Below are 23324 nucleotides of genomic sequence, written 5' to 3'. Positions count from 1 at the left end.
TTCAGTTCAGGCAGAGGGGCCTCCTGGGACTGCTGTTATCCAGAGACTAGGATGACTGTGTCCAAGTGTGAGTAGAAGGGTGCCCGGCCTCAGGGAGATCGCAGTCTCAGGGCCCCGTTTAAAACTGGGCTGGTGCTGCCCTCGAGCGGCAGGACTGCGTTAGCGAGGAGGGACAGGGGTTGCGCAGCCAAAAAACACCACCGGGACCATGGTGCCTGTGGAATCGACCCGTCCACCCTAATTCAAGTACGATCTAGTTTATCATTTTTTAAGAGGACAGGTTCAAGGGCCTTGAGGACCCACCAGGCTTGTGGCATAGCTTTAAGACAGACTAAGATTTAATCACTAAATGGTAGGCCAGTAAGGGCAAAAGGCCGCACCCTCTGGGGGCCTCAGTCTCCCCATCTGTCAAATGGGCATCTTAAACAACTAGAGGCCCAAAGTGGATAACGGGAGGAAAATGCTCCCGGCATTATGTGCGTAGCCAAACAGCCTGAGTCACGGTTATTGATAGTATTTTTCCACCTCCCGGGCGCCCCTCCCAGCCCGCCCGGGTTTCGGTGGGTCCTACAGGAAGCGCCCCCGCGACGCCGGGCTCTGCACACTCTGACCACGCCCTCTGCGCGCGGCGCCTTGGCCCCGCCCATAAAAGAATTCGCAGATTCGCTAGGCCGGCTCCTTTTCAGAATCACTTTGGCCGCTCTATACTCGGCCGAAAATTCTCATCGGACTCTGTAGCTATTCCCCCTGGGTCGGAACTGAACAGTCCTCTGAGTTGTGCTAGTAAGATAGAGCCAGGAAAAGTAGCCGACTCTGCCAAAAGGGCTTGGCTAACCAGGCATTATTTTCTTGACTCCACCAAGGCGGGTGAAGGGAGGCAACAGCTGAGGCCAGGACTTGTGGCGAATCTGCAGCCTCTTAGACCTTTGGCCTCCTGAGGAAGGGGCAGGAAAGAGGAGCAAAGAAGCTCGCATCCTGTCCACTGATTCGCCCCGCCCGCCTGACGAATCTGCGTCTGTTCAACGCGCCACTCAAATCTCCCGAGCTCTGGCTGGCCTCCTCCCCTCCGCCCCGCCCCCTTTTCCTCAGGGATTAGTCGTTGCTTTCGTCGCCGCCGATTCGTCAAGGACCCTAGGCCAGAGCAGCTGGATAGTCGTGGTGAAGCCCACTCTCCGGGGGATGCGGCCAATCTCCAGGCTTCCTGGGCCGCAACTCTTGAGCTTTATAGGGCGCCGGCCGAGGCGAAGCCGTCATCCTAGGCCCCGTGGGTCTCCCGGCTGTGCCCGTGGCGAAAGTGCGAATATAGACGCTGTGCCCGCTGGGCCTCGCGCAGGTGGCGGTGGTGTTTGGTGCGCGCGCCGGGGAGGTGGTGGTGGTGGGGGGGCGCCGCCGCCGCCACCGCTGCGGGGCCGGGTCTCGCGCTGTCGCCGCCGCCGCCGCCGCCGCCTCGCGCCGCTGAGGTGCCGCGCGGGGTGGGGGGAGGGGGAGCCGCTCGCCACGAGCGGGTGAGTGGGGCCGCGCCGCGCGTGCGCGGAGATGGGGGGGGCAGAACGCGCCGGGGCGGGAGGAGAGGGCAGCGGCGCGCGTTCCCCCCACCCCCCGCTCGGATTCGGGGCCGAAGCCGGGTCTCGGGCTCGGTCTCGCGGTGTTTCCAACGCCCCGAAGAGGTGCCACCTCTTGGCTGGACGATCGGGGCGCGGGGACCGGAGCGGGTGTGTGGGAGCGGGAGCCGGGCTTGGCCCGGGCCGCTGGCCGGTGAGGAGGCGGGAGGGGGCGGGGCCTGCCAGGGGGCGGGGGAGGGGTCTTGCGCCGAGGCCAAGTGGGGCGCGCGCTAGGGAGAGCGGGAAGGTAAGGGGGCGCGAGATGGGCCTGGGGGCCTGAGGGGAGAGTTGGGAGGTAGAGAGAGAATGGGGTGTTGTGGTGAAAGAAGGTACTTGGGAAATCTAGGGGAGCCATGGGTCATGGTGAGGTGTGGAAACTGGGGTGATGAGAGAACCTGGAGTCAGGGCTAGTCGGTGAGGGGCAGCAAGGGAGTCAGGCCTAAGTCCTGAACCCCCTTACGTATCCCTCTTTCTTAACAGTGTAAATGAGCAAAGATGGATCAGGAAGGTGGGGGAGATGGGCAGAAAGCCCCGAGCTTCCAGTGGCGGAACTACAAGCTCATCGTGGATCCTGCCTTGGACCCTGCCTTACGCAGGCCTTCTCAAAAGGTGTACAGATACGATGGAATCCACTTCAGTGTCAACGTGAGTGCCCCAGGCCTTTCCTTGCCATCTAGGGAACTCAGGCCCGATTCTTCTCTGTTACCTCCGTTCACCACCAAGAACTCCCATACCCATAGCCTGCCTCCTTTAAAGTGGGCAACCAGCATCCCGCTCTTTTGCTGATGGGTCTCCAAAGGGGCTCTAGAGCTCAACGATGTGGTTTCTTCTTGAACTATCTTTCTGTTCCTGCTTTTTTCCTAGGACTCAAAGTATATTCCAGTCGAAGACCTCCAAGACCCCCGTTGCCACGTCAGGTCCAAAAACAGAGAATTTTCCCTCCCAGTCCCTAAGTTTAAGGTACGTGTCTGCTGGTCTCTTGGTGTGGTGGCCCTTGGAGAGTGTGAAGGATTGGTCCTTGCAGTCTAGTCTTATTGTAGCCTAATAAAAGGGGGTTTTCCAATGAAACGATCACAGCCAGATCTAATAATTTCTGAGTCTGTGAGACTGAGTTTGTTCTGGACAGGAGGGATGTTTATCTTCTAAAAAGGTATAGGTGAAGTGTCTCAAGCAGGGGTGTTAACTTTTTGAAGGACGAAGACAGGTCTACCTACTACACCTATCACCATGTGCTTCTAGACAGCATGCAGCAAAACAGTGCCCTGTATGTTACCCCAGTTTCTCAATTAAGGGGAATGACAAGGCCACTGGATACAGTGACAACATCCCTGGGGGTCTGCTGTTCCTCGTCCCTCCTCCGTCTTGTGTCCTTAGAGGATTCCTATGTCCCTGACTGGGCAGGATACTCATCAGGCCTTGGACTGGACCTGGAAAACTAGTGGTTCTTAGTTTCCTTCATTAATTCTGTATTCTTCCTTTTTGAATAAGTCATTTGTTTGGTTCCCTCACTCCTCTTTTTTCACTTCATACACTTTTCCTGAACAGTCTCTTTCTGCTCCACAACTTTGTTACTGAAATGTTGGTGGCTTTGAAATCTCTGTTCCCAGCCAAGATCAGTCTCTTGAACTCTAGACTTAACATGCCTCATGGAGGGATGGCTCCATCCAGAAACCTCAAGTTTGAGAGATGTAAAACAATTATGTTCACCCCCTTAATCCTGCTCTCTTTTCTATTTTCCTTCTACTGATGAATGACAGCACCATCTACTCAGCAGCACAAACTAGATACTTGGGAGTCATCCTGTGATTCTTCTCTTTTATCTGTCACCAAATTGTGCTGAATCTTTTTTATAAACATGTTTCTTCTTTTACCTTGGTTTTTCTATTTTTGTTGCCATTCCTTTAATACAGACTCTTGTATTCATTTCCCCTGGTTTTCTTGCCTCCATGCTTTTCTCTGTTTTATTGCTGTCATTTGTCTCTTTGGTTTTACTGTTCTCTTACCTTACTTCTGTTGACAAGTCCACGTTTTTGTGCATTGACAAGTATGATTATTCATTTGGCCAAGCCTCATCTGCTTTGATATTGCACATGTGTCTTTCTTCCTACCGAGCGCTTTGTATGTTCCAGGCAATGCCAAGTTATTTAAGAGTTCTGTGCCTTATGGGTCCTGTCATTTTTGGTGAACTCTTGTTTATCTGAAAAGCCCAGTACGAATGACACCATCTTTATGAATTCTTTCTTGCCTCCACTCTGAACAAAGATTTCCTTTTCTGGGCTCCCAGGAACCCTGTCTGCACCTTTGCTGACACTTGTGTCATGTTGTGATTGTGTGTGTGTGTGTCTGTTTGTTTTCTCTGCTTTTCTGAATCAGAATCCTTTTTTTTCTATCTTTGTATTCCTAATGCCCAGGCCATGGTAATCACTTAGTAAAAGCTGAGGTAGTGAGTTACTTTCACATAACTAGTTCCTTCCATGTATGTTTAGTCTTCAGTTTGTACATTTATTTTCCTGGTTCTTGCCATTGTCCTGTGGTGAGAAGACTTTAGAGAAGAGAAGGGTCAAGACTAATGTATCCCTTGTTGGGAGCCCCTTCCCACTTCCCTTCCCTCTTAGTTTCCTAGTTCTCTCTCTCTTGGCCTCATGGATCTTCTGAAGTTTCCTAGAGGGCAAAGGAGCAGTGATCAGTATTGAGGCCCAAGGCTTAACTCCTGTCTCTTCTGCAGCTGGATGAGTTCTATATTGGACAGATCCCACTGAAAGAAGTGACTTTCGCAAGGCTGAATGACAACGTGCGGGAGACCTTCCTGAAGGACATGTGCCGAAAGTATGGCGAGGTGGAAGAGGTAGAGATCCTTCTTCACCCTCGCACTCGCAAGCACCTGGGCCTGGCCCGTGTGCTCTTCACCAGCACTCGGGGAGCCAAGGAAACAGTGAAAAACCTCCACCTTACCTCTGTCATGGGCAACATTATTCATGCCCAGCTCGACATCAAAGGTGAGAGCTCCCTTCCTGCTGCCTGAGGTTGGGTTCAGGCAGAGATGGTACACGCAAATGCCTGTTGGGGTCAGGCAAGGGGTCAGGTTTATGATTTTTCATTTGAAACTTTTGGGCCAGATTGTGTTTTAGACTTCAGAATTTTACAGAGGGATTATGGCATATATGTGAGTTTTTGTGTGTTATCTCTGGCTGGGTTAGGGCAGCACCCTGTGGTCTGGTGTATGACTGTGCTTGTAAGAAAATGTGTGAAAGGTCGTACTAGGTAAGATGAATGAAAACTATAGTAAATAGCCTCAGGTCAGGTTTTGACACCAAATTTCCAAAAACACTGGATTTTGAGTTTTTTGGGTTTTGAAATTTTGTGTCAAGAATTTGGGACCTGTATAGGTGAGTGAACAGTCTGGGCTTTTGTGTCAAGGAGCGGTAGGGAGAGGTGGGGGCCATGGCATACTGTCTAGTGCCATTTAAGGGAGGCAGCTGTTAGTTGGCATTAGCCAATTTGTAAGTGGCAATGATGACTAGTATTGACGGATAATTTATTTTTTAAGCTGGAAATCTAGGTTCTTGTGTGAAATCTCATGGGCTTTAAATCTTGCATTCCTCCCCCTTCCTTCTCAATATTTTAAGTGATTGTATGGGGCAAATGCAAAAAAACACGATGGGGGGCTGGATTTAGCCTTCAGGCTGCCATTTTGCAACATAAGTTTATAGGATAAAGACCGTGGTGAGATCTAGCATCAGATGACCTGAGTTTGAATTCTGCTTTTACCACCGACCAACTTTGTGACTTTGTGCAGATGAATTTTCTTTTAAGACTGTAAAATAGGGGTACTGGTGTTTCTCTCTCCCAGTGATCATTCAACACAGTAACACACATTGGAAGTGATTTGTGGACTGTGAAGTGTCGTCCAGTCTGTGGTTTGTAGTAGTTATTAGATAGAGATAAGTGGAAGAACTGAAAACCCCAAACCCAGGTTTCTAAGAAATCTTAGGAAACTTGAGGCCTGAATGAAATGGGAATAGCAAATCAGAAAGGTGTTGTTTCCTCCATCTGACTCTGTTGGTTTCCATTTCCCTCCCTCCAGGACAACAACGAATGAAGTACTATGAACTAATAGTCAATGGCTCCTACACCCCTCAGACGGTGCCCACTGGGGGCAAGGCCCTGAGTGAGAAGTTCCAAGGCTCTGGTGCAGCCACTGAGACGGTGAGAAGCTTGTGGTTGCCGTAGCCCTAGCCATGTGGGCCAGTGCTTGGATGCCAGCAGTAGTCTGGGAGGTTCTGAACTCACTGTTAAGTATAGGAAGAGCCAAGAAAAAGATGTTAGGTGCTTTCAAAAGATGGAGAATTGGAATTCTTAGTTTGGGAAGGGCACATTGTCAAATAGTGCTTGATCTCTTTCCTCCCTGCTTCACTCTCTCTCCAGACTGAATCCCGCCGCCGCTCCTCCTCCGACACAGCTGCCTTCCCATCAGGCACTGCTGCAGTGGGCACTCCTGGCAATGGCACCCCCTGCTCCCAGGACACAAGCTTCTCCAGCGGCCGACAAGACACCCCCTCTTCCTTCGGCCAGTTCACCCCTCAGTCCTCCCAAGGAACCCCCTACACATCTCGGGGCAGCACCCCCTACTCTCAGGACTCTGCCTACTCCAGCAGGTACAGCATAAGCACCCTCTGGGACCCCCAGATTCTGAGAGTTGCCACTGGGAAGAAGCAGCCCAGAGTGTCTCTAAGAGGGAGTTGGGAGTAATTTGTCCTAGTTTCTCTGTGGATTCAGCCAACAAAGCCCTGTCCTCAGGGAATTTAGTCTCTAGCTAGGAACGCAACAGCACTTAAATCTTCCTTTGGGAACAGTGTAGAGGGTCTTTGGGTATGGACAACCGGGACAGTGGGGTTTGGTCATACAGAGCTGAACGCAGCTAACCCCTGCACGTTTCTTCCAGCACCACTTCCACCTCCTTTAAGCCCCGGCGATCAGAGAACAGCTACCAAGATTCCTTCTCCCGCCGCCACTTCTCTGCATCTTCGGCCCCCACGACCACCTCTGCAGCCATCTCCGCTACCACTGCAGCCACCGCCGCATCGTCCTCTTCTTCCTCTTCCTCCTCGTCCTCCTCGTCCTCCTCCTCTTCCTCGGCCTCTCATTTTCGTGGTTCTGACTCAAACTACCCAGCATATTATGAAAGCTGGAATCGCTACCAACGTCATGCTTCCTACCCACCCCGCCGGGCAACTCGGGAGGAGCCTCCTGGGGCACCTTTTGCTGAAAATACAGCCGAACGCTTCCCACCTTCCTATACCTCCTACTTGCCCCCTGAGCCCAGCCGGCCTGCTGACCAGGACTATCGGCCTCCTGCCTCAGAAGCTCCACCCCCAGAGCCTCCAGAACCTGGTGGAGGTGGGGGTGGTGGGGGGCCCAGTCCTGAGAGAGAAGAAGCCCGCACCTCCCCTCGCCCAGCCTCACCTGCTCGTTCTGGCTCTCCAGCCCCAGAGACCACCAATGAGAGTGTGCCCTTCGCTCAACACAGCAGCCTGGATTCCCGCATTGAGATGTTGTTGAAGGAGCAGCGCTCCAAGTTTTCTTTCCTGGCCTCTGACACTGAGGAAGAGGAAGAGAACAGCACCACAGGCCCTGGGGTTAGAGACACAGGGAGTGAGGTGCCTTCTGGGTCAGGTCACGGGCCTTGCACACCCCCTCCAGCCCCAGCAAATTTTGAGGATGTGGCACCTACGGGGAGTGGGGAACCGGGGGCTACCCGGGAGTCGCCCAAGGCCAACGGACAGAACCAGGTGAGGTTGGGCTCAGCTGGCGGAGGTGCCTGGGATCCGGGAGGCAGGGTTGGGCCTAGGGAGAGAAGGAAGGGAACTAGGCAAGAGAACAGAGATTTGAGGAAAAGCCCAAGGAGCAGGCAGCAGCTTTCTGTGACCATCCTCTGCACCCCTACAGGCTTCTCCATGCTCTTCTGGAGAGGACATGGAAATCTCCGACGATGACAGGGGCGGCTCACCCCCTCCGGCCCCAACACCGCCCCAGCAACCTCCACCCCCTCCTCCTCCTCCTCCCCCTCCTCCGCCGTACCTGGCTTCCCTTCCCCTTGGTTATCCTCCCCACCAGCCTGCCTACCTCCTCCCACCCCGACCTGATGGGCCACCGCCCCCTGAGTACCCCCCACCTCCTCCACCCCCTCCCCACATCTATGACTTTGTGAACTCCCTAGAGCTCATGGATCGACTTGGGGCTCAGTGGGGAGGGATGCCCATGTCCTTCCAGATGCAGACCCAGATGTTAACTCGGCTCCACCAGCTGCGGCAGGGCAAAGGATTGACTGCTGCCTCAGCTGGTCCCCCCGGTGGGGCTTTTGGGGAGGCCTTTCTCCCATTCCCGCCCCACCAAGAGGCAGCCTATGGCTTACCGTATGCTCTGTACACACAAGGGCAAGAAGGCCGAGGGGCATACTCCCGGGAGGCCTATCACCTGCCTTTGCCCATGGCAGCCGAGCCCCTGCCCTCCTCCTCAGTCTCAGGAGAAGAGGCCCGGCTGCCTCCCAGGGAGGAAGCAGAGCTGGCAGAGGGCAAGGCCCTACCATCAGCAGGCACTGTGGGTCGTGTGCTGGCCACCCTCGTCCAAGAGATGAAGAGCATCATGCAGCGAGACCTCAACCGCAAGATGGTGGAGAATGTGGCCTTTGGAGCCTTTGATCAGTGGTGGGAGAGCAAGGAAGAGAAGGCCAAGGTGAGGGCCAGTGCCTGGGACTGGGAAGGCCTGGGGCTCCATTGGAGGATATAGGCCTCCAGCTTCTTCAGGCTGCACAGTTCAGAATAGAGAAGAGAGATGATCAAGGCAAGTGGAGAGAGAGTCTGTGGACACGAGGTGGGACACAGTTGGACAGGGGAGTTAGGGGGCACACAGAACAGTAGAAAAAGTGTGAGCCCGAGAGTCAGAAGACCTTTGTCCTGGCTCCACTGCTTACTTGTAGTGGACAGAGCCCTTAAATCTCTCTGGGCTTCAATGTCTAGTGTCTTCATTAGTAGAGCAGGAATAGTAGCAGCTTCATAAAGTTGAAGGACTTAATGAGTGGACTTTTGAGAAATGCGTGTGTAGGGGCTGGTGCAAGGGAGGTGTGGCATAGATGTGTGTCAAATGGAGAAGTGAGTAGATGCATTTCTGTATTCCTGGGGCCTGGGAGTAGTTCTCAGGCAGGAGGCAGGAGGGAGCGCCTGGGTTCTGGGGCTCAGTCCCCATACTGCCTGCAGCCATTCCAGAATGCAGCTAAACAGCAAGCCAAGGAGGAGGATAAAGAGAAGACAAAGCTTAAAGAGCCAGGCCTGCTGTCCCTCGTGGACTGGGCCAAGAGCGGGGGTACCACCGGCATCGAAGCCTTCGCCTTTGGGTCAGGGCTGCGAGGGGCCCTGCGGCTGCCTTCCTTCAAGGTACCCAGAATTCTGATCTTACCTAGTTCTAGTTGGGAGGGAAGAGGGGTAAAGGGGGGCCCCCTGCCTTGGGGTAAGGGTGGTTGGGAACCATGAGTGTTTGGATTCTGAATGGGCTCTATCTCTTCCCATTTCCCAGGTAAAGCGGAAAGAGCCTTCGGAAATTTCAGAGGCCAGTGAGGAAAAGAGGCCCCGGCCCTCTACTCCAGCTGAAGAAGATGAAGATGGTGAGTGGGAGGTCAGGTGAAGGAGAAAGGGGACAGAAGGCTACTTAGATTCTGATAGGAAAGGAGGAGGCAGGGACGAGGGGTGAAAGTGTCTTGAGGGCAAGGAGCCAAGTGGAAATTTGAAATGGTTAAAATAAAGCAGTTCTGAGATGTGAGAAGCTTCAGGTAGGTCTGTCCCTGGATTTTAGCTGTGGTTCTTGTGTCTGGTGTGCACACAGAATAGAGCAATGGTAATTGTGGCTGATGGTAAATTACACTGACTACTACTCATCTGGGCCTAGACGCTGAGCGTGAGAAGGAGGTTGGAGAGCCAGGACGTCCGGGGACCAAGCCCCCAAAGCGAGATGAAGAGCGAAGCAAGACCCAGGGCAAGCACCGCAAGTCCTTTGCTCTGGACAGTGAGGGGGAGGAGGCATCCCAGGAGTCCTCCTCAGAGAAGGTGAGGGGCCAAGGCACCTGGTCCCTGCCAAGAGCTTACGGCTTGAGTTCTTGTCCCCGTAGTTAGCTTTTCTCTGGGCTGGAGCCCAAGTAATAATACCTCCTGGAGGACGCATCGTCCTTTTCCTGTTAATTCCCATTTGTCCCTTTCCTTAAGGATGAGGAGGATGAAGAGGAAGATGAGGAAGATGAAGAGCGTGAGGAAGCCATGGATGCTGCGAAGAAGGATACAGAGGCATCAGATGGTAAGCACGCACAGTGTACAACAGAATTCTGGGGAAGAAGGGATTCAGCCACCCATAGCCCTTTTCTGAGCCCACGTAACCTTCCTGCTGGATTGATTGGCCATCTTTGCCTTCCCCCAAAGTACTTGTCTTTTAAGCCCATTCTTTGGAACCGTTGGCCCACTGTAAATAAGATCCAGAACGCTCCCTCCTGCTTACCTCTGCAACTGAAATGCTCTCTCCCCAGCAGACAACCCAGGAGAGCCTATTTATTTTCCCAAGTCCTTGAGATAAGCAGTCTGCATTTTCCTACTGCCCCTGATGCTGCCAGGCTCTGCCTTTCCCCCTTTGAGCACGGTTCTTCCTTTAAGGCCCAGCCACTGAGCTGTACCTTCTTCCCCTCCCTGCAGTTGCTGTCACTGGACACAACTCTGTCTTCAGTTGAACACCTGTCTGTTCCTCCACATATAATGAGGCTTGGGCACATGGTTTAGTCTCTCTTTTCATTCATTTGTTCAGAAATATATATTGAGCCCCTCCTCTGTGCCAGGCACCATTCTAGGTGTTACAGACACATTAGTGACCAGGACAGATGTGATTCCTGCTCTGGTAGAGCTTGCGATCAGTCAAAGGGGAGGACGGGAGTTGAAAATAAGTGAACAGATTGTAGCACTTCACATAGAGGTACTTGCTTTGAAGAAGATAAAATAGGTTAGTGGGGTAGGGAGTGACTGGGCTGGGGAACTGGGGAAAGATTGACTGTGTTCTGTCTGATGGTGAGGGAGTGCCTCTGAGAGGTGCCATTTCAACAGAGGCCAAGATCATGAGGACAATGATCTGAGAGTCTTTCAGGTAATCAGAGGGCAAGATCATCTGCTAAGAGTGAGAGGGTGCAGACCCCTACACATCCACTTGGTCACCAGTTTCTGTCAGTTTTACTGCCTCTGTTTCTTGAATTTGTCACCTCCCTTGTTCCTGCTCTCCTCTCATTCTTACTTACAATCTGCAGCAGTTTTGACTTATTTCCCTGTCTGTTTCCATCCTTCCCTATCCATTTCAATCCATTTTCCAACTTGCTGATGGAATTAACCTTCCGAAAATGCACACCTGACCCTGTTACTTCCCTCCATAAAGCCTCTTCCTGGCTCCCTGTTCTTTTCTAACTCCTCAGCCTGATGCTTCAGGCCATTTGTGATCTCACTCCTTCTTATCTGCTCAGCTTCATCCTGCCATTCTCCACACTCCTCCCTGCCACATCACCTTCTGTTCTAATTTACTCAGTTATGTTCCTTAAAGACTAAAATTCTTAGTTCCTTAGAGCCCATCTAGTGTATTACCACTCCTGGAGGTGTAGACATGTAACATTACCTAAGCTTATTTACTCTGGAATCCTTTTTCAGAGACCATTGTCCAGGCAGTGTCTATAAGGCACATTTTGAGAAAAGCTTCCTTCAGTGATTAGAGCAGACTGCTTGCCAGTCCCTAAGGGCATCATCTTCACTTACCTTTGATGTCTCCACTTAGCCCCTGTGTCTGCTCAGTGAACTCCGTCTTGTCCTTGTTGACAGGCATCTTCACAGGGATGTCTTTCCTGGCTTGATCCTCCAGGCAGAATCCAGGGCTTCCTTTTGCCTGCTCCCCTAGCCCTTCATACTGAGGTTTATCACACTCTGGACAAATTACATGCTTCTCCACCTCCTTGAAGCGAGGAATCCCCAGCACCTAGTGCAGAGCCTAATGTATCCCTAGTAGTGAGTCAGTGAATGAGCCCACAGCTTGACCAAGTGAGGGGTCTTCCCACCTCGCCTGATTGCCCCTTCTGGATTTCCAGGCGAGGACGAGGAAAGCGATTCGTCCTCCAAATGTTCTCTGTATGCTGACTCAGATGGTGAGAATGATAGCACGTCGGACTCCGAGAGCAGCAGCTCATCCAGCTCCTCATCTTCCTCATCTTCCTCCTCATCGTCCTCATCGTCCTCATCATCATCTGAGTCCTCCTCTGAGGAAGAAGAGGAAGAGGAGCAGCCAGCAACCATACCCTCAGCATCATCGCCCCCCCGAGATGTCCCCGTGCCCCAGCCAGCACCTGCGGAGGAGCCCGAGCCAGAACAGGTTGCAGACTCCCCAGTCACACCTCTCCCTGAACAGAAGTCTCCAGCAAGACCTGCAGGTAGGTAGTGTAGAGCTGTTGTTTTGGTCTTTGTGTGTCTGTATCCATGGGAACAGTGGGGTCGACAGTATACAAGTGTGTGACTATGTTGGAAAACATACAGAGTTGGACGGAAGTCACTTTCTCCTGTCACTTATCCCTTGGAGACATTTATGGCCTAAACATGCTCAAAACTATGATGCTGTAAACAGTTTTCAGAGCCAGACCTTGGTGTTTGGCTACTGAAGTAAAATAGAACGGTCTCTTCCCAAATAAGTTAAGGAGAAAACTCCCAATTTAATTAGTTTCTCCTAATTTTTCTTTTAGCCTGTTCTTTAATGTGTAGTGTATACCTGAAGGTGATTACATGGACGAATTGGATACATAGTAACTATTAGCAACATAAACTCAGAACTTAATTCTATCTTTGCTTTCCTTTGTAGATTTGTACGTTCAGTTATTTTATATCATAACATACGTACATAATACATTGTACATAATTTATCCTGCTGAGTGAACTGTTCAGGCAGTAGATACTTAGTTATCGAGTCCTTGCAGTGGGTACAAGGGATACAATGGTATGCACAGGAGGCACTGTTTTCACCCTCGTGAAGCTTATGGTCTGTGAGGAGAGAAAGTTTAGTCTCTACTTAAGATGATACTTAGGAAAATCTGTGACTACAGACTTGGTAAGTGCCACGAAAGAGAGTACAGGGTACCCTGAGAACCGGAGCACATCTCAGGGGAAATCTCTGGTTACCACCTTTGGGCTGAAATCAAGGCAAAACAAGCAGGAGAGGGTATGATTAGCATGCGCAAAGGCCCTCATGCAGAGGCCATGGCATATTGGCAGACATAAAGGAAAGCTAACCTTCTGGAGAGCTGAGGGTGAGCGGGAGCCGGGGAGGCCTAAACTGGAGAGAGGCGCAAAGGCTGGACCATGCAAAACGAGTAGGCCACGTTAGGAATTTGAGCTTTATCTTGAGGTCAGTAGAATGCCGTCAGAGGAATGACGTGATTGTGTTTGTGTTTGTGTTTTGAAAAGATGCAGTGCAGAGAAAACTTGGAGAGGGACCAGAGTTTATGCAGGGAGAGGAGAGTAAGAGGCTATTGCAGTAAGTAAGGCAAGCGATGGTGGTAACTTGGAGTAGTATGCTCTTGGGTTGGAATTAACTCAGTTTTCAAGTTATGCTTCAGAGATGCATGTGGCCTTCCAAAGATCTCGCTCTTGAACATTATTGAGAATCTGTGGCTGAGATAGGCAGAACCACAGGAAGACCTCCTAGTGCTTGTGCACTCTCTTCTTGTCCAGGCCCCATGAGAGGAGGAGTTGAGGCTCATTAATCCTAAGATGCTTCTCCCAGCCTCTCTGAAGTCCATTGGTGGTAGAAGAGCCAGTGGGGTCTCAGGACAGGGGGCATCAGTTGTAGTACTCTCTCATTCTCTGTAGGGTAGGAAGAAAAAGTGGGATGTGACCAGTTTTGCATTTCAGAAGGGTCATTCTGGCTGGAGGTGGGGAGGGATTTGGAAGAGGTGAGGAGGGAGGTGGGGTGACCCGTGAGAAGGTTTGAAGGGATGCAGGTAAGCAAGGGCATGAACCAAAGCAGGGAGGTTGCAGTGAGGTGGTGGGAGTAGAAGTGGGGATGAGGATTTAAGAGAAATTTAGGAGACAGAACTACTTGGTTAAACTACTTACCAAGAAAGGAAACTCAAGGAGGCGAACCAGAATTAGGAAGAAGGCTGATGCATTTAATTGGGGTTGAGTTTGATGTGTCTCTGGAATCTCCAAGTAGAAGCATTTAGTAGGTAGTTTGATCCATAGCTGTGGAGCTCTAGAAAGAACAGTAGACTGGAAATGTGTTAGATATTTGAAACTGTGGGTGTGAATATACTTGTATACTTTAGATGGATGTACGGAATGGAAGGATGATGGAATGAGAGAAGGGGGCAGAGCCTTACAGTCTTATAAGAGGTAGGTGGGCAAAATGGAGCCAGAGGAGGCTGAAAAGGAGTGATCAGAGACGTGGGGAAGAAACCAGGGAGCTTGGGAATGGTCTTTCTCAGAGGGCCACAATAGAGAAAGTGTCTGTTGGATTTGTTAGTTAGGAGGTTACTGGTGACCTTACCAGTTTCAGTAGTGTGGCTCAAGTTAGGAGGTCTTAAAGAGTGAGGGCAGGTGACCGATAACCAGTCTTTTGGAAGGGTAGGCTACTCTTGTGAAAGAAGAGAATTGAGGGGTGGTTATTAATAATGTTAGTTACATTTATTGAGTAGATTGCTTGTGCCAGGCTCTATGTCTAGCACATTGCAAATTTCAGTTTCTCAGTTATTCCTCACAGCATCCCTACTACTCCCATTTTACAGATGAGGAATTTGAGGCTTAGTGAGATGCTCAAGGTTACCCAGCTGGAAGTGGAGAGACAGCAAGAAAATGCAGGGTTGGAGGAGGGTTAGCTTTTCAAAGTAGGTGAGCATGTTCATGCACTGAAGGAAAGAGGGAGCAGGTAGCTGGACCAGGGGAGAGGAATACTTGCTGGAGTGGCGCACCTGGGGAGGTGAGGAGATGGACTGTCTAGATTAAATGCAGATCTCTCTGTAAGTGGGGAGGCAAGGAGACGTGGGGTTTCAGCCTGAAGGCTTCCTTTTTCTCTCTGCAGTAGGGAGGCAGGAAATTTCTGAGCATGAGAGGAATGGGTGGAGTAGGAGCCTTGGAAGGTGAGGAGGGTGGGGAGTGAGAATGACAGCTGACTAGGATGGCCAGCAACTCAGAAGCCCTGCTTAAGCTGGGGTTTGAGGTGAAGGAGGAGAGAAGGCAGGTAGTTGGGTGGATTCAGGTTTAGGGGTCTCCAGAGTGGATGTGATGGAAGACTGTGGAAAGTACTGTGAAAGGAGAGGATGGGGGAGGGTATAGCTCAAGTGGTAGAGCACATACTTAGCATGCACAAGGTCCTGGGTTCAGTCCCCAGTACTGCCTCCAAAAAAATAAATAAATAAACCTAATTACACCCCCCCCCCGAAAAAAAAACCCTAAAATAAATAAATAAGTAAAATCACCTGGAAAATGTAAAGAAGAAAAAAAAAAGGAGAAGACGAAGTGAGGGCCTCTATGGTCTGGGAATGACAAAGAAGTTAATTTAGGGGGAGGGTGATAGATGTTGGGAAATTGAACAGGTGCAGTGGGGTGAACTGAAAGGACCTGGGGAATTGTGGTCGGAAGGTAGAGGTCGGAGTGTCACTGTCCAGGGTGGAGGAGGCGTGACAAGGTCATGTGTGTCACTGGTGGAGGGTAGCTGAAGATGAGTGAATGTGAGAATCTGGTGAACAGGTGGGATGCCCAGCTAGATGGCAGAGGTGGGAGAGGAGAGGACGATTAAGGTGGACCCCTTGGTTTTTAGAGAATGAGCTACCAAGGAGGCCTGGGTGACCCAGTCGCAGGAGCCTGGGAGAGGGCTTGTCTGGAGGATCCCAAAGACAAGGGTCTGGACACCTTCAGGATTTGCTTTTCTTCTGTCTTCCTGTCTGGTTCATTCCTGTCTTTCTGCAAATGGTCTTTCTCTGCTTCTCCATTTCTACAGAAGATGGCCACCCTCACAGACAGACCCACTCCTACCTTAGATCCTTATCCTCAGGGAAGTTTCTCGGGCTGGCTTGGGTCAGGTGGCCATCAGTTAATGGGGGAGGGGGATAAGTCACGGAGTAGAAACGGTGGCTTCTGGGAGTTGTATAGACTGGTCAGGTCCCCTGAAAGTTATCTCCATAAATGAAAGGTATGACCAGCTTTCCTTCAGGATGGGGAGCAAAAGGGAAATCTGTGGGAAGAAGCTGAGTCAGGAGGGGAATTTGTTCTCCTCAGGAGCCAGGCTTCCAGAAGGCGCAGTGAGCTAGGTTGGGAGGATGGGTCAGAGGAGAAGGCTGCCCCAAAATGCTGGAGTGGAGAAGAGGTGAGAGGAGTCATAGAAACTGGAGGAACAGGGACCGGCATGCCGAGGCTCACTAGCTTGAGCGTGGGTTACTCCTGGCTGAGACCCCAGGTGGTGTCCAGAGCCTCAGGGGACAGGAGGCTGAGGGCATGTCAGTTAAGGCAGTGGATGCATGTTACTCACTGCCTGCTCGGGCCAGGCCTGGTGCTCATGAGTGGTAGGGCCGGGTGTGAAGCCTCTCAGTCTCAGTGCAGAAGGTCCAGAGCCACTTGGGGTAGTCGGTAAGACCCCGAACTCAACACAGGCTGCCCCAAGCCTGTTCCGTCATCTGCTAGCTGTGTGACTTTGGGTTATCAGCCTCTCTCTGCCTCGACTTCCTTATCTGTAAGATGAGGTTAATAGTAGTACTCACCTCATAGGGTGGTTGTGAGAATTAAATGAGTACTTACTTTGTGTAAAAGGCTTGGATTGGTACTTGGCACAAAATATTAGCTGTTAACCTGCTGCAGCCAATCTGAAGATTGGCAGTTGAGAACCACTAGCCTTTTGATTCTGAAAGGAAGATACTACCAACGTCTGAGGAAAATGGGGAAGCCTTCACAAAGGTGGTGGCATTGAGTTGGGTCTAAAAGGTCCATGTGAGCTTTTTGGATGGGAGAGAGGAGAGAGGCATTCCAAACGAAGGGCACCGTGTGAGCACAGGGCCAGGGGCCTCAAAGACCATGCCTGTGTGAGTGGCTAAAAGGGTGAGAGGGTGAGGCCATGGACTAGCCTCATCTGGATGGTCAGTTCTGCAGGACAAGGAAAGGGCTCTGTATGTCTTGAGCAGTGTTCAGACCCCCCCCCCCCCCAGACTCAGCAGCAGACTTGGGGGTCACCACAGAGGGAGGATGTGCTCCCTGGCCCTGTTAGCTAGGGAGAGACAGCACTGCCTGCTCCACAGCCCACCCCTCATCCTTGGGACCTCAGCTTCACCTTCAGCTGCTGCTTTTTTTTTTTTTTTTTGCTGGGGAGATGTTTAGGTTTATTAATTGATTTATTCTTAGAGGAGGTACTGGGGATTGAACCTAGGACCTCATGCATCCTAAGCATGCACTCTACCACTTGAGCTATACCCCCGGCCCCACCTTCAGCTTCTTGAGGGGAGACTTCCTGACCTCTTTCTCACTTGGGCAAATCCCCAGTGCAATTCTGTAAAATATTTTAATACAAAGATTCAGTTCCTTACATTGTATCTGTTTCACCTTGCTAAGCAAAGAATGTTATTTATAGTTGAGATAATGGATACTTTAATTCAAAAATGGCTAACTGTATCCTCATTGTAAAATGCAGGAGGCAAAAAGTTGCCTTGTCTCTGCCTGGTTGGTGGATGTGGTTCTGTCACCACCAGTCTTGATAAAAAGGTTAGAGACCAAATGTTTGTTTCCTTAGAGCCCCCACCCCACCCTTCAGAGTTCAGGCTGCACATTCGTTTTGTGTAATCATCTTGCTTGGACTGTAAGTTCTCTGAGGGCTTTGAAGGTGTCTGTTCAACGTGTTTTTCTGATCCTTGACACATAGTGCTCAGTAAATGCTTGTCGAAGGTATGAATGAGCAAATGTGAAATCCCATTCTGTCAAGGGAGCCTGTAGTGCTGAGGACATGGCAGGTGTAAGAGGCAGGCGGTGTGTTCCCCAGCAAGCAGGAGTGTCTGTCGGAGGCTGAGGAGTGAGTGCATCTGGGGTGTGGACTCCCCAGGGAGGCTGGCGAGGTTCCTGCCCATAATGAATCTCAGTCTGATGACTTTAGGCCAAGAAGCTGACCCTCTCCCTTTACCTGTGTGCTTCCTTCCCCAGGTTCTACTGAGGAACTGCCTCCCAGTGTGCCCCAGCCTCCCCCTGAGCCACCGGCTGGACCCCCGGCCCCTGCTCCCCGCCCCGACGAGCGCCCCTCCTCTCCCATCCCCCTCCTGCCCCCACCCAAGAAACGCCGGAAAACCGTCTCCTTTTCTGCCGTGGAGGAGGTGCCAGCCCCAGAGCCTCCCCCTGCTGCCCCACCGCAGGTCAAGTCTCCGGGCCCCACCTCCCGCAAAGTCCCCCGGGGCCTGGAGCGGACCATTCGCAACCTGCCCCTGGACCATGCGTCACTGGTCAAGAGTTGGCCTGAGGAAGTGTCCCGAGGAGGTCGGAGCCGCGCTGGAAGCCGAGGCCGCTCCACTGAGGAAGAAGAGGCTGAGCCAGGGACAGAAGTGGACCTGGCGGTGCTAGCCGACCTGGCCCTGACCCCAGCCCGGCGCGGGCTGCCTTCCCTGCCACCCAGTGACGACTTGGAGGCCACAGAGACAGTGGACGAGTCAGACCGCCCGAGCCCCCTTCTCAGCCACATCCTCCTGGAGCACAACTACGCCCTAGCCATCAAACCGCCGCCCTCCACCCTGGCCCCTCGGCCCCTGGAGCCAGTTCCTGCCCCTGCAGCCCTCTTCAGCTCCCCGGCAGACGAGGTCTTGGAGGCCCCTGAGGTGGTAGTGGCCGAGGCGGAGGAGCCAAAGCAGCAGCAGCAGCAGCAGCAGCAGCAGCAAGAGGAGGGGGAGGAGGAGGAGGAGGAAGAGGAGGAGTCGGAGTCCTCGGAGAGCAGCAGCAGCAGCAGCAGCGATGGCGAGGGTGCCGTCCGGCGGCGTAGCCTCCGTTCCCACGCCCGGCGCCGGCGGCCGCCCCCACCCCCACCACCGCCGCCGCCGCCCACCTTCGAGCCCCGCAGCGAGTTTGAGCAGATGACCATCCTGTATGACATTTGGAACTCAGGCCTGGACTTGGAGGACATGAGCTACCTGCGGCTCACGTATGAGCGATTGCTGCAGCAGACGAGCGGGGCTGACTGGCTTAACGACACCCACTGGGTCCATCACACCAATATCCTGAGCCGGAGGGGCTGGTCTTCTCAGGACAGGGAGACAGGCCAAGGGGCTGTAGGTGGGCTTCCCTGGGATCGCACAGCCAGGCACTGTTCTCCTGAGATCATTCCTAGGGTGTGCGTTTATATCCTTCCCTATCCAGTTCTCTTTGCCATGTTCAGCATGGGTATTTCTCCTCTGACTGCCAAGCCTCCCTTTCTCTCTGCCTGGTGCCTCTTTTCTGCTTCCCGAGGTGTTTTTGGCAAAAACGGTGGGCAGACCTATTTCCCTCCATCTTTCTGTTCTCACACTGAGTATGCTCAGGACCTCCAGCTAAGGTCAGTTGCCCTGTCCTTGGACTGGACTAGGGGGCAGAGGGGAGCGGAGCCTCAGGGATTTGGCCCATGAGGACCCTATTCTCTTCCTTAACACCCTGCACTCACCAACCTGAGCACTCCAAAGCGCAAGCGGCGGCCCCAGGACGGGCCCCGCGAGCACCAGACAGGCTCAGCCCGCAGTGAAGGCTATTACCCCATCAGCAAGAAGGAGAAGGACAGGTACCTGGATGTGTGCCCCGTCTCGGCCCGGCAGCTGGAAGGAGCGGACACTCAGGTGAGGCTCCTCCTTGGTACCTGCCCACTGGTGGCATCTTCTTCTCATCAGTTCTCCCATCACTTAACATCTTCTATTGCCTACTTCTCACAGGGGACTAACCGGGTGCTTTCGGAGCGCCGGTCCGAGCAGCGGCGGCTGCTGAGCGCCATCGGCACCTCGGCCATCATGGACAGCGATCTGCTAAAGTTAAACCAGCTCAAGGTGAAGAGTGGGGACTGAGGAGGGAGCAGTGGGAAGGCAGCATCGTGGATCCCCCTACGGGTGGGGCTGGGTTGAGTGGCCAGAACACCCTCCAGCCCTGGAGGTCCAAGGAAAGGCAAAGAGGCTGAGGGGGCGTCCAGCAGCACAGTCTGCCTTCCACCCTCTAGTTCCGGAAGAAGAAGCTCCGATTCGGCCGGAGCCGTATCCACGAGTGGGGCCTGTTTGCCATGGAACCCATTGCAGCTGACGAGATGGTCATCGAATACGTGGGCCAGAACATCCGCCAGGTGAGGCTCCACACCCAGGCCCTGAACTGGCGGCAGCACGGGATGCTGACGTGAGAACTTCCTGACCCTCTGGTGAAACCCCGCACTCCCTGCCCGCTCTAAGGCTTAGCCAGTGAGACCTGCCGTTTTTTTTTCCTCCCTTCCTTCCTTCAACAACTAGTAATGGGTACTGGTAAGCTAAATGTTAATGATCCAGCAAGAAACAAGACCAGTAACATCTCTACCTTTAAGGACCTCACAGTTTAGTGGACAGGACAGGTTTTGAACAAGTAACTACAATAAAAAATGGTGTTTGGTTGATATGAAAGGGGATGTCTAGGGAGGTGGGGGCAGTGGGAGCACAGTAGTGTTTAAACCAGCAGCTGAAGGATAATGAGGAACTCACAGGCTCAGGTGAGGGGAAGGGTGCTCCCTGTTGTGGGAGAGCATGTACAAAGGCCTGGAGGCAGAATGGTCTTAGGAGGGCAGGGAGGTCAGCATGGCTAGTTGGAAAAACTAGGGCCAGAGGCAGCAACGTGAGGCCAGAGGGGCCGATGGAGGCCCACAGAGCTTGGGAGCCACGTTAGTAAATTTAGACTGAGATGAGAGGAGGAAACTCGCTACAAAGCGTTAAGCAGGAGAGGACTTTGGAGGTTAATAAGCTCCCTCTGGCTGCAGTGTGAAGAGAGAACTAGAGGCCAAGACGAGCCGGGGTCGGGGTGTGGGGGCTGTTGCACAGATCCTGGCCAAAGGCGGGTGGCCTGGGCTAGGCGGTGGGTCCAGGGTAACAGTGGAGTCCGGGTCCAAGGTGGCTGGCAGGACCAGGCAATGAGTTGGCTCTGGAGAGTGAGGGCAAGGGCCGAGGCCAGACTGTTTCTCGGGGCGCCGCCTTTAGCAGCTCGGAGTATGTAGGGCTGCCAGTGAGATGGGGAGTGAGGAGGAGGAGCGGATGTGTGGTCAAGATGAGCTCTGGTTGGGACATGTGAAGTTGCAGTGCCCGGGGGACATCTAGAGGATGACGTCCCGCAGCTCCACTGAGGTGGATTTTGGCTGGAGATGGAAGTTTGGGAGGAGTCCTCACCACTTAGCTGGCAGTTGAAGCCCTGGAATAGAGTGAGTTCACCCAGGGAGGGTGCAGAGGGTTTATCGTCCTGTTTTCTGGGAAATGAGTTGCTCCTTCTCACACAAGAATGTAGGCCCTGAGGTGGACAGCGGCAGCCATGGATGCCTGTTTTGGAGAGATGGTCCCGGAGAAGGGGTTCAGTTCATGAAATGGCCATTATCATCTCAGTAGCTGCCCTAGCACCCAGCAGTCTGGGGCTCCACCGTGGGTCAGGAGACACTCCAGGAGGAGCCAGTGGCTGCTTCTCCTGCCCAGTGACCACTTCAGATTTCCCTGGGGTCCTCTCTGGGTGACTTTGTCAGAATGGCAGCCAAAGATTTAGGGAGGTGGCTGCAAGAGGGGAGTCCTGGAAGCAAAGTCAGGTGAGTCAGAGTCTTGGGGTGGTGGGTGCCAGAGGGAGAGCTGCAGATCCAAGACAGGCCATGTGGCCCCTGGGGTGGTGGCTGGGAGACTGTCAGGACCCCCCATCACAGGGGCCGGTGGGGTCAGGCCTGGTCCAGCAGGAAGCTAAGGGGCAGCTCCCTGATCATTGCACCCTGTCCTGTTAGATGGTGGCCGACATGCGGGAGAAGCGCTATGTGCAGGAGGGCATTGGCAGCAGCTACCTGTTCCGGGTGGACCACGACACCATCATCGATGCCACCAAGTGTGGTAACCTGGCAAGGTTCATCAACCACTGCTGCACGGTGCGTGAGGGGCCGGGCCGGGCCAGGGGTGGGGCGGGGGCCTAGGGGCCGCTGCCACTCACATGGCCCTGGACCCTCATCTTGCAGCCCAACTGCTACGCCAAGGTGATCACCATCGAGTCCCAGAAGAAGATCGTGATCTACTCCAAGCAGCCCATTGGCGTGGATGAGGAGATCACCTACGACTACAAGTTCCCGCTGGAGGACAACAAGATCCCGTGTCTGTGCGGCACCGAGAGCTGCCGCGGCTCCCTCAACTGAGGTGGGGCAGGACTGGTGCCCCCACCCCTATTTATTCCCCTTGGTGCCCTGAGCTCCCCAGCCCACCCAGCCTTAGTGGGCTCAGCAGGGGCCACACGCCCCATCTCTGAATGTGGGGTTGGGGGGCCCCAGGCCCAGCGAGGGAGCCTCAGTCCCTTGAGGCAACTTCTGCTTCCCCTCGTGCCCCTGCCTACCCATCCCGATTTTTTTTTTCTTTGCGGAGAAGAAGCTGTAAATGTTTTGTAGCTGCCAGCAGCTGTTTCCTGTGGAAACCTGGGGTGCCGGCCTGTACAGATCCTGTTCTTGGGGGGGCTGAAGAGCCCCCTTGCTTTGTGTTAATGGGGACTTCCCTTTGTGCCCTGCGTGCACCCCTCCCCAGTTTAGGGGTCTCTAGGGGCAGTGGCCATGTTCTCCCCGTAGGGGGGCCCTGCGCCCTCAGTCCTGGGGACTCCGTGCCTGGAACCCTGCCTCATCTTCTGTTCCTGCCAGACCCTGTGGGTCGCCCTCCCACCCTGGTGTCTGGAAGCTCTGGCTCTGCCAGGCCGGGACAGTGGGGGGGCGGGCCCTTCCTGTTGGGCTGGACTGTACATATGTTAATAGCGCAAACCCAATGCCACATTTTTATAATTGTGATTAAACTTTATTGTACAAAAGTGCTTGGTCAGTATCTTTGGGGAAAAGTATGGTGGGATGAGGGTTGACAAGGACAGAAGGTGGGGCAAGTGAAGAGAAGGGGAAATAGGTGGCCCGAAGTTTGGGATGGGTAGAGGGGCTTTTGGGCAAGAGCCCAGACCTGCAGACTCGGCCTCCATCACTCCCGGCCATCTGATAGGCTGGAACAGCCATCCAGAAATCCCCTGCCAAGGCCAGCCAGAGCAGGGCCAAGGTCAGGCCTCCTTTCCCTTCCCAGAACCACAGCTGCTGCTGGGCTTCTGGCCTCCTGGGAACTCCAGCAAGAGGGAAAGACTGACGTCATGTACTGGGAGTGAGGTCACCCTGCCTGCTCCAACCTGCAGCTGAAACCCCTTCTCGGCGCCCACCCAGCAGGTTTTGCCTTCCCCATCCCCCTTCCCCAAGTTCTTCGCTGGAACCAGATGCCAGTGCAGCGCAGAGTAGCCACCAGAGGGTGCCCTGTGGCAAGAGAGTGGGGGCTGGAGAGGTGGAGGCTGGGCTGCTCTCTGTTCCTGGAATGGGCCAGGAGGGAGGAGGAGCAAGCGGAAGGGGATGGTGTATTGCTGGCCTGCTGGCCCAGGGGACGAGAGAAGACGGCCAGTTTGGGCACCCTCAGACGGTGGCTGCAGGTAGGCAGAGGTG

General features: G+C 53.3%; 1 protein-coding gene and 1 non-coding gene across 4 annotated transcripts; one reads left to right on the top strand and one right to left on the bottom strand.

Annotated features, from left to right (window-relative positions):
* Positions 1-1344: 1344 nt before the first annotated feature.
* On the top strand, positions 1345-22663 carry SETD1A (SET domain containing 1A, histone lysine methyltransferase). Of its 3 annotated transcripts, none has more exons than XM_074346044.1 (19): positions 1345-1505; positions 2082-2246; positions 2466-2561; positions 4327-4597; positions 5686-5807; positions 6027-6256; positions 6544-7390; positions 7548-8333; positions 8855-9031; positions 9171-9258; positions 9540-9697; positions 9854-9941; positions 11806-12090; positions 17825-18877; positions 19298-19470; positions 19564-19674; positions 19842-19961; positions 21612-21749; positions 21837-22663. In XM_074346044.1, exons 2-19 carry the CDS (start codon positions 2097-2099, stop codon positions 22008-22010), a joined length of 5067 nt encoding a protein of 1688 aa, XP_074202145.1. In that variant the 5' UTR covers positions 1345-1505; positions 2082-2096; the 3' UTR covers positions 22011-22663. The 3 variants fall into 3 exon arrangements, with proteins under 3 accessions (XP_074202145.1, XP_074202143.1, XP_074202144.1); XM_074346042.1 differs by having other exon boundaries at positions 11752-12090; XM_074346043.1 differs by lacking the exon at positions 1345-1505 and adding an exon at positions 1569-1755 and having other exon boundaries at positions 11752-12090.
* On the bottom strand, positions 17036-17108 carry TRNAP-AGG (transfer RNA proline (anticodon AGG)). Its single transcript has one exon. It is a non-coding gene; the product is annotated as a tRNA-Pro (tRNA).
* Positions 22664-23324: the final 661 nt, after the last annotated feature.

The sequence above is a fragment of the Camelus bactrianus genome, chromosome 18 (assembly GCF_048773025.1).
Source record: "Camelus bactrianus isolate YW-2024 breed Bactrian camel chromosome 18, ASM4877302v1, whole genome shotgun sequence".
NCBI classification, from domain to species: Eukaryota; Metazoa; Chordata; class Mammalia; order Artiodactyla; family Camelidae; genus Camelus; species Camelus bactrianus.
Note: the sequence above shows the minus strand (reverse complement) of the source record. Positions and strands in the feature narration are given on the sequence as shown.

Coding starts and splice junctions, on each gene's coding strand:
- SETD1A (XM_074346042.1), top strand. CDS start 2,097: ATGGATCAGGAAGGTGGGGGAGATGGGCAGAAAGCCCCGAGCTTCCAG. Junction 9,698..9,853: donor AGGAGTCCTCCTCAGAGAAG/GTGAGGGGCCAA, acceptor CCTTTCCTTAAG/GATGAGGAGGATGAAGAGGA. Junction 19,962..21,611: donor TGGGCCAGAACATCCGCCAG/GTGAGGCTCCAC, acceptor CTGTCCTGTTAG/ATGGTGGCCGACATGCGGGA.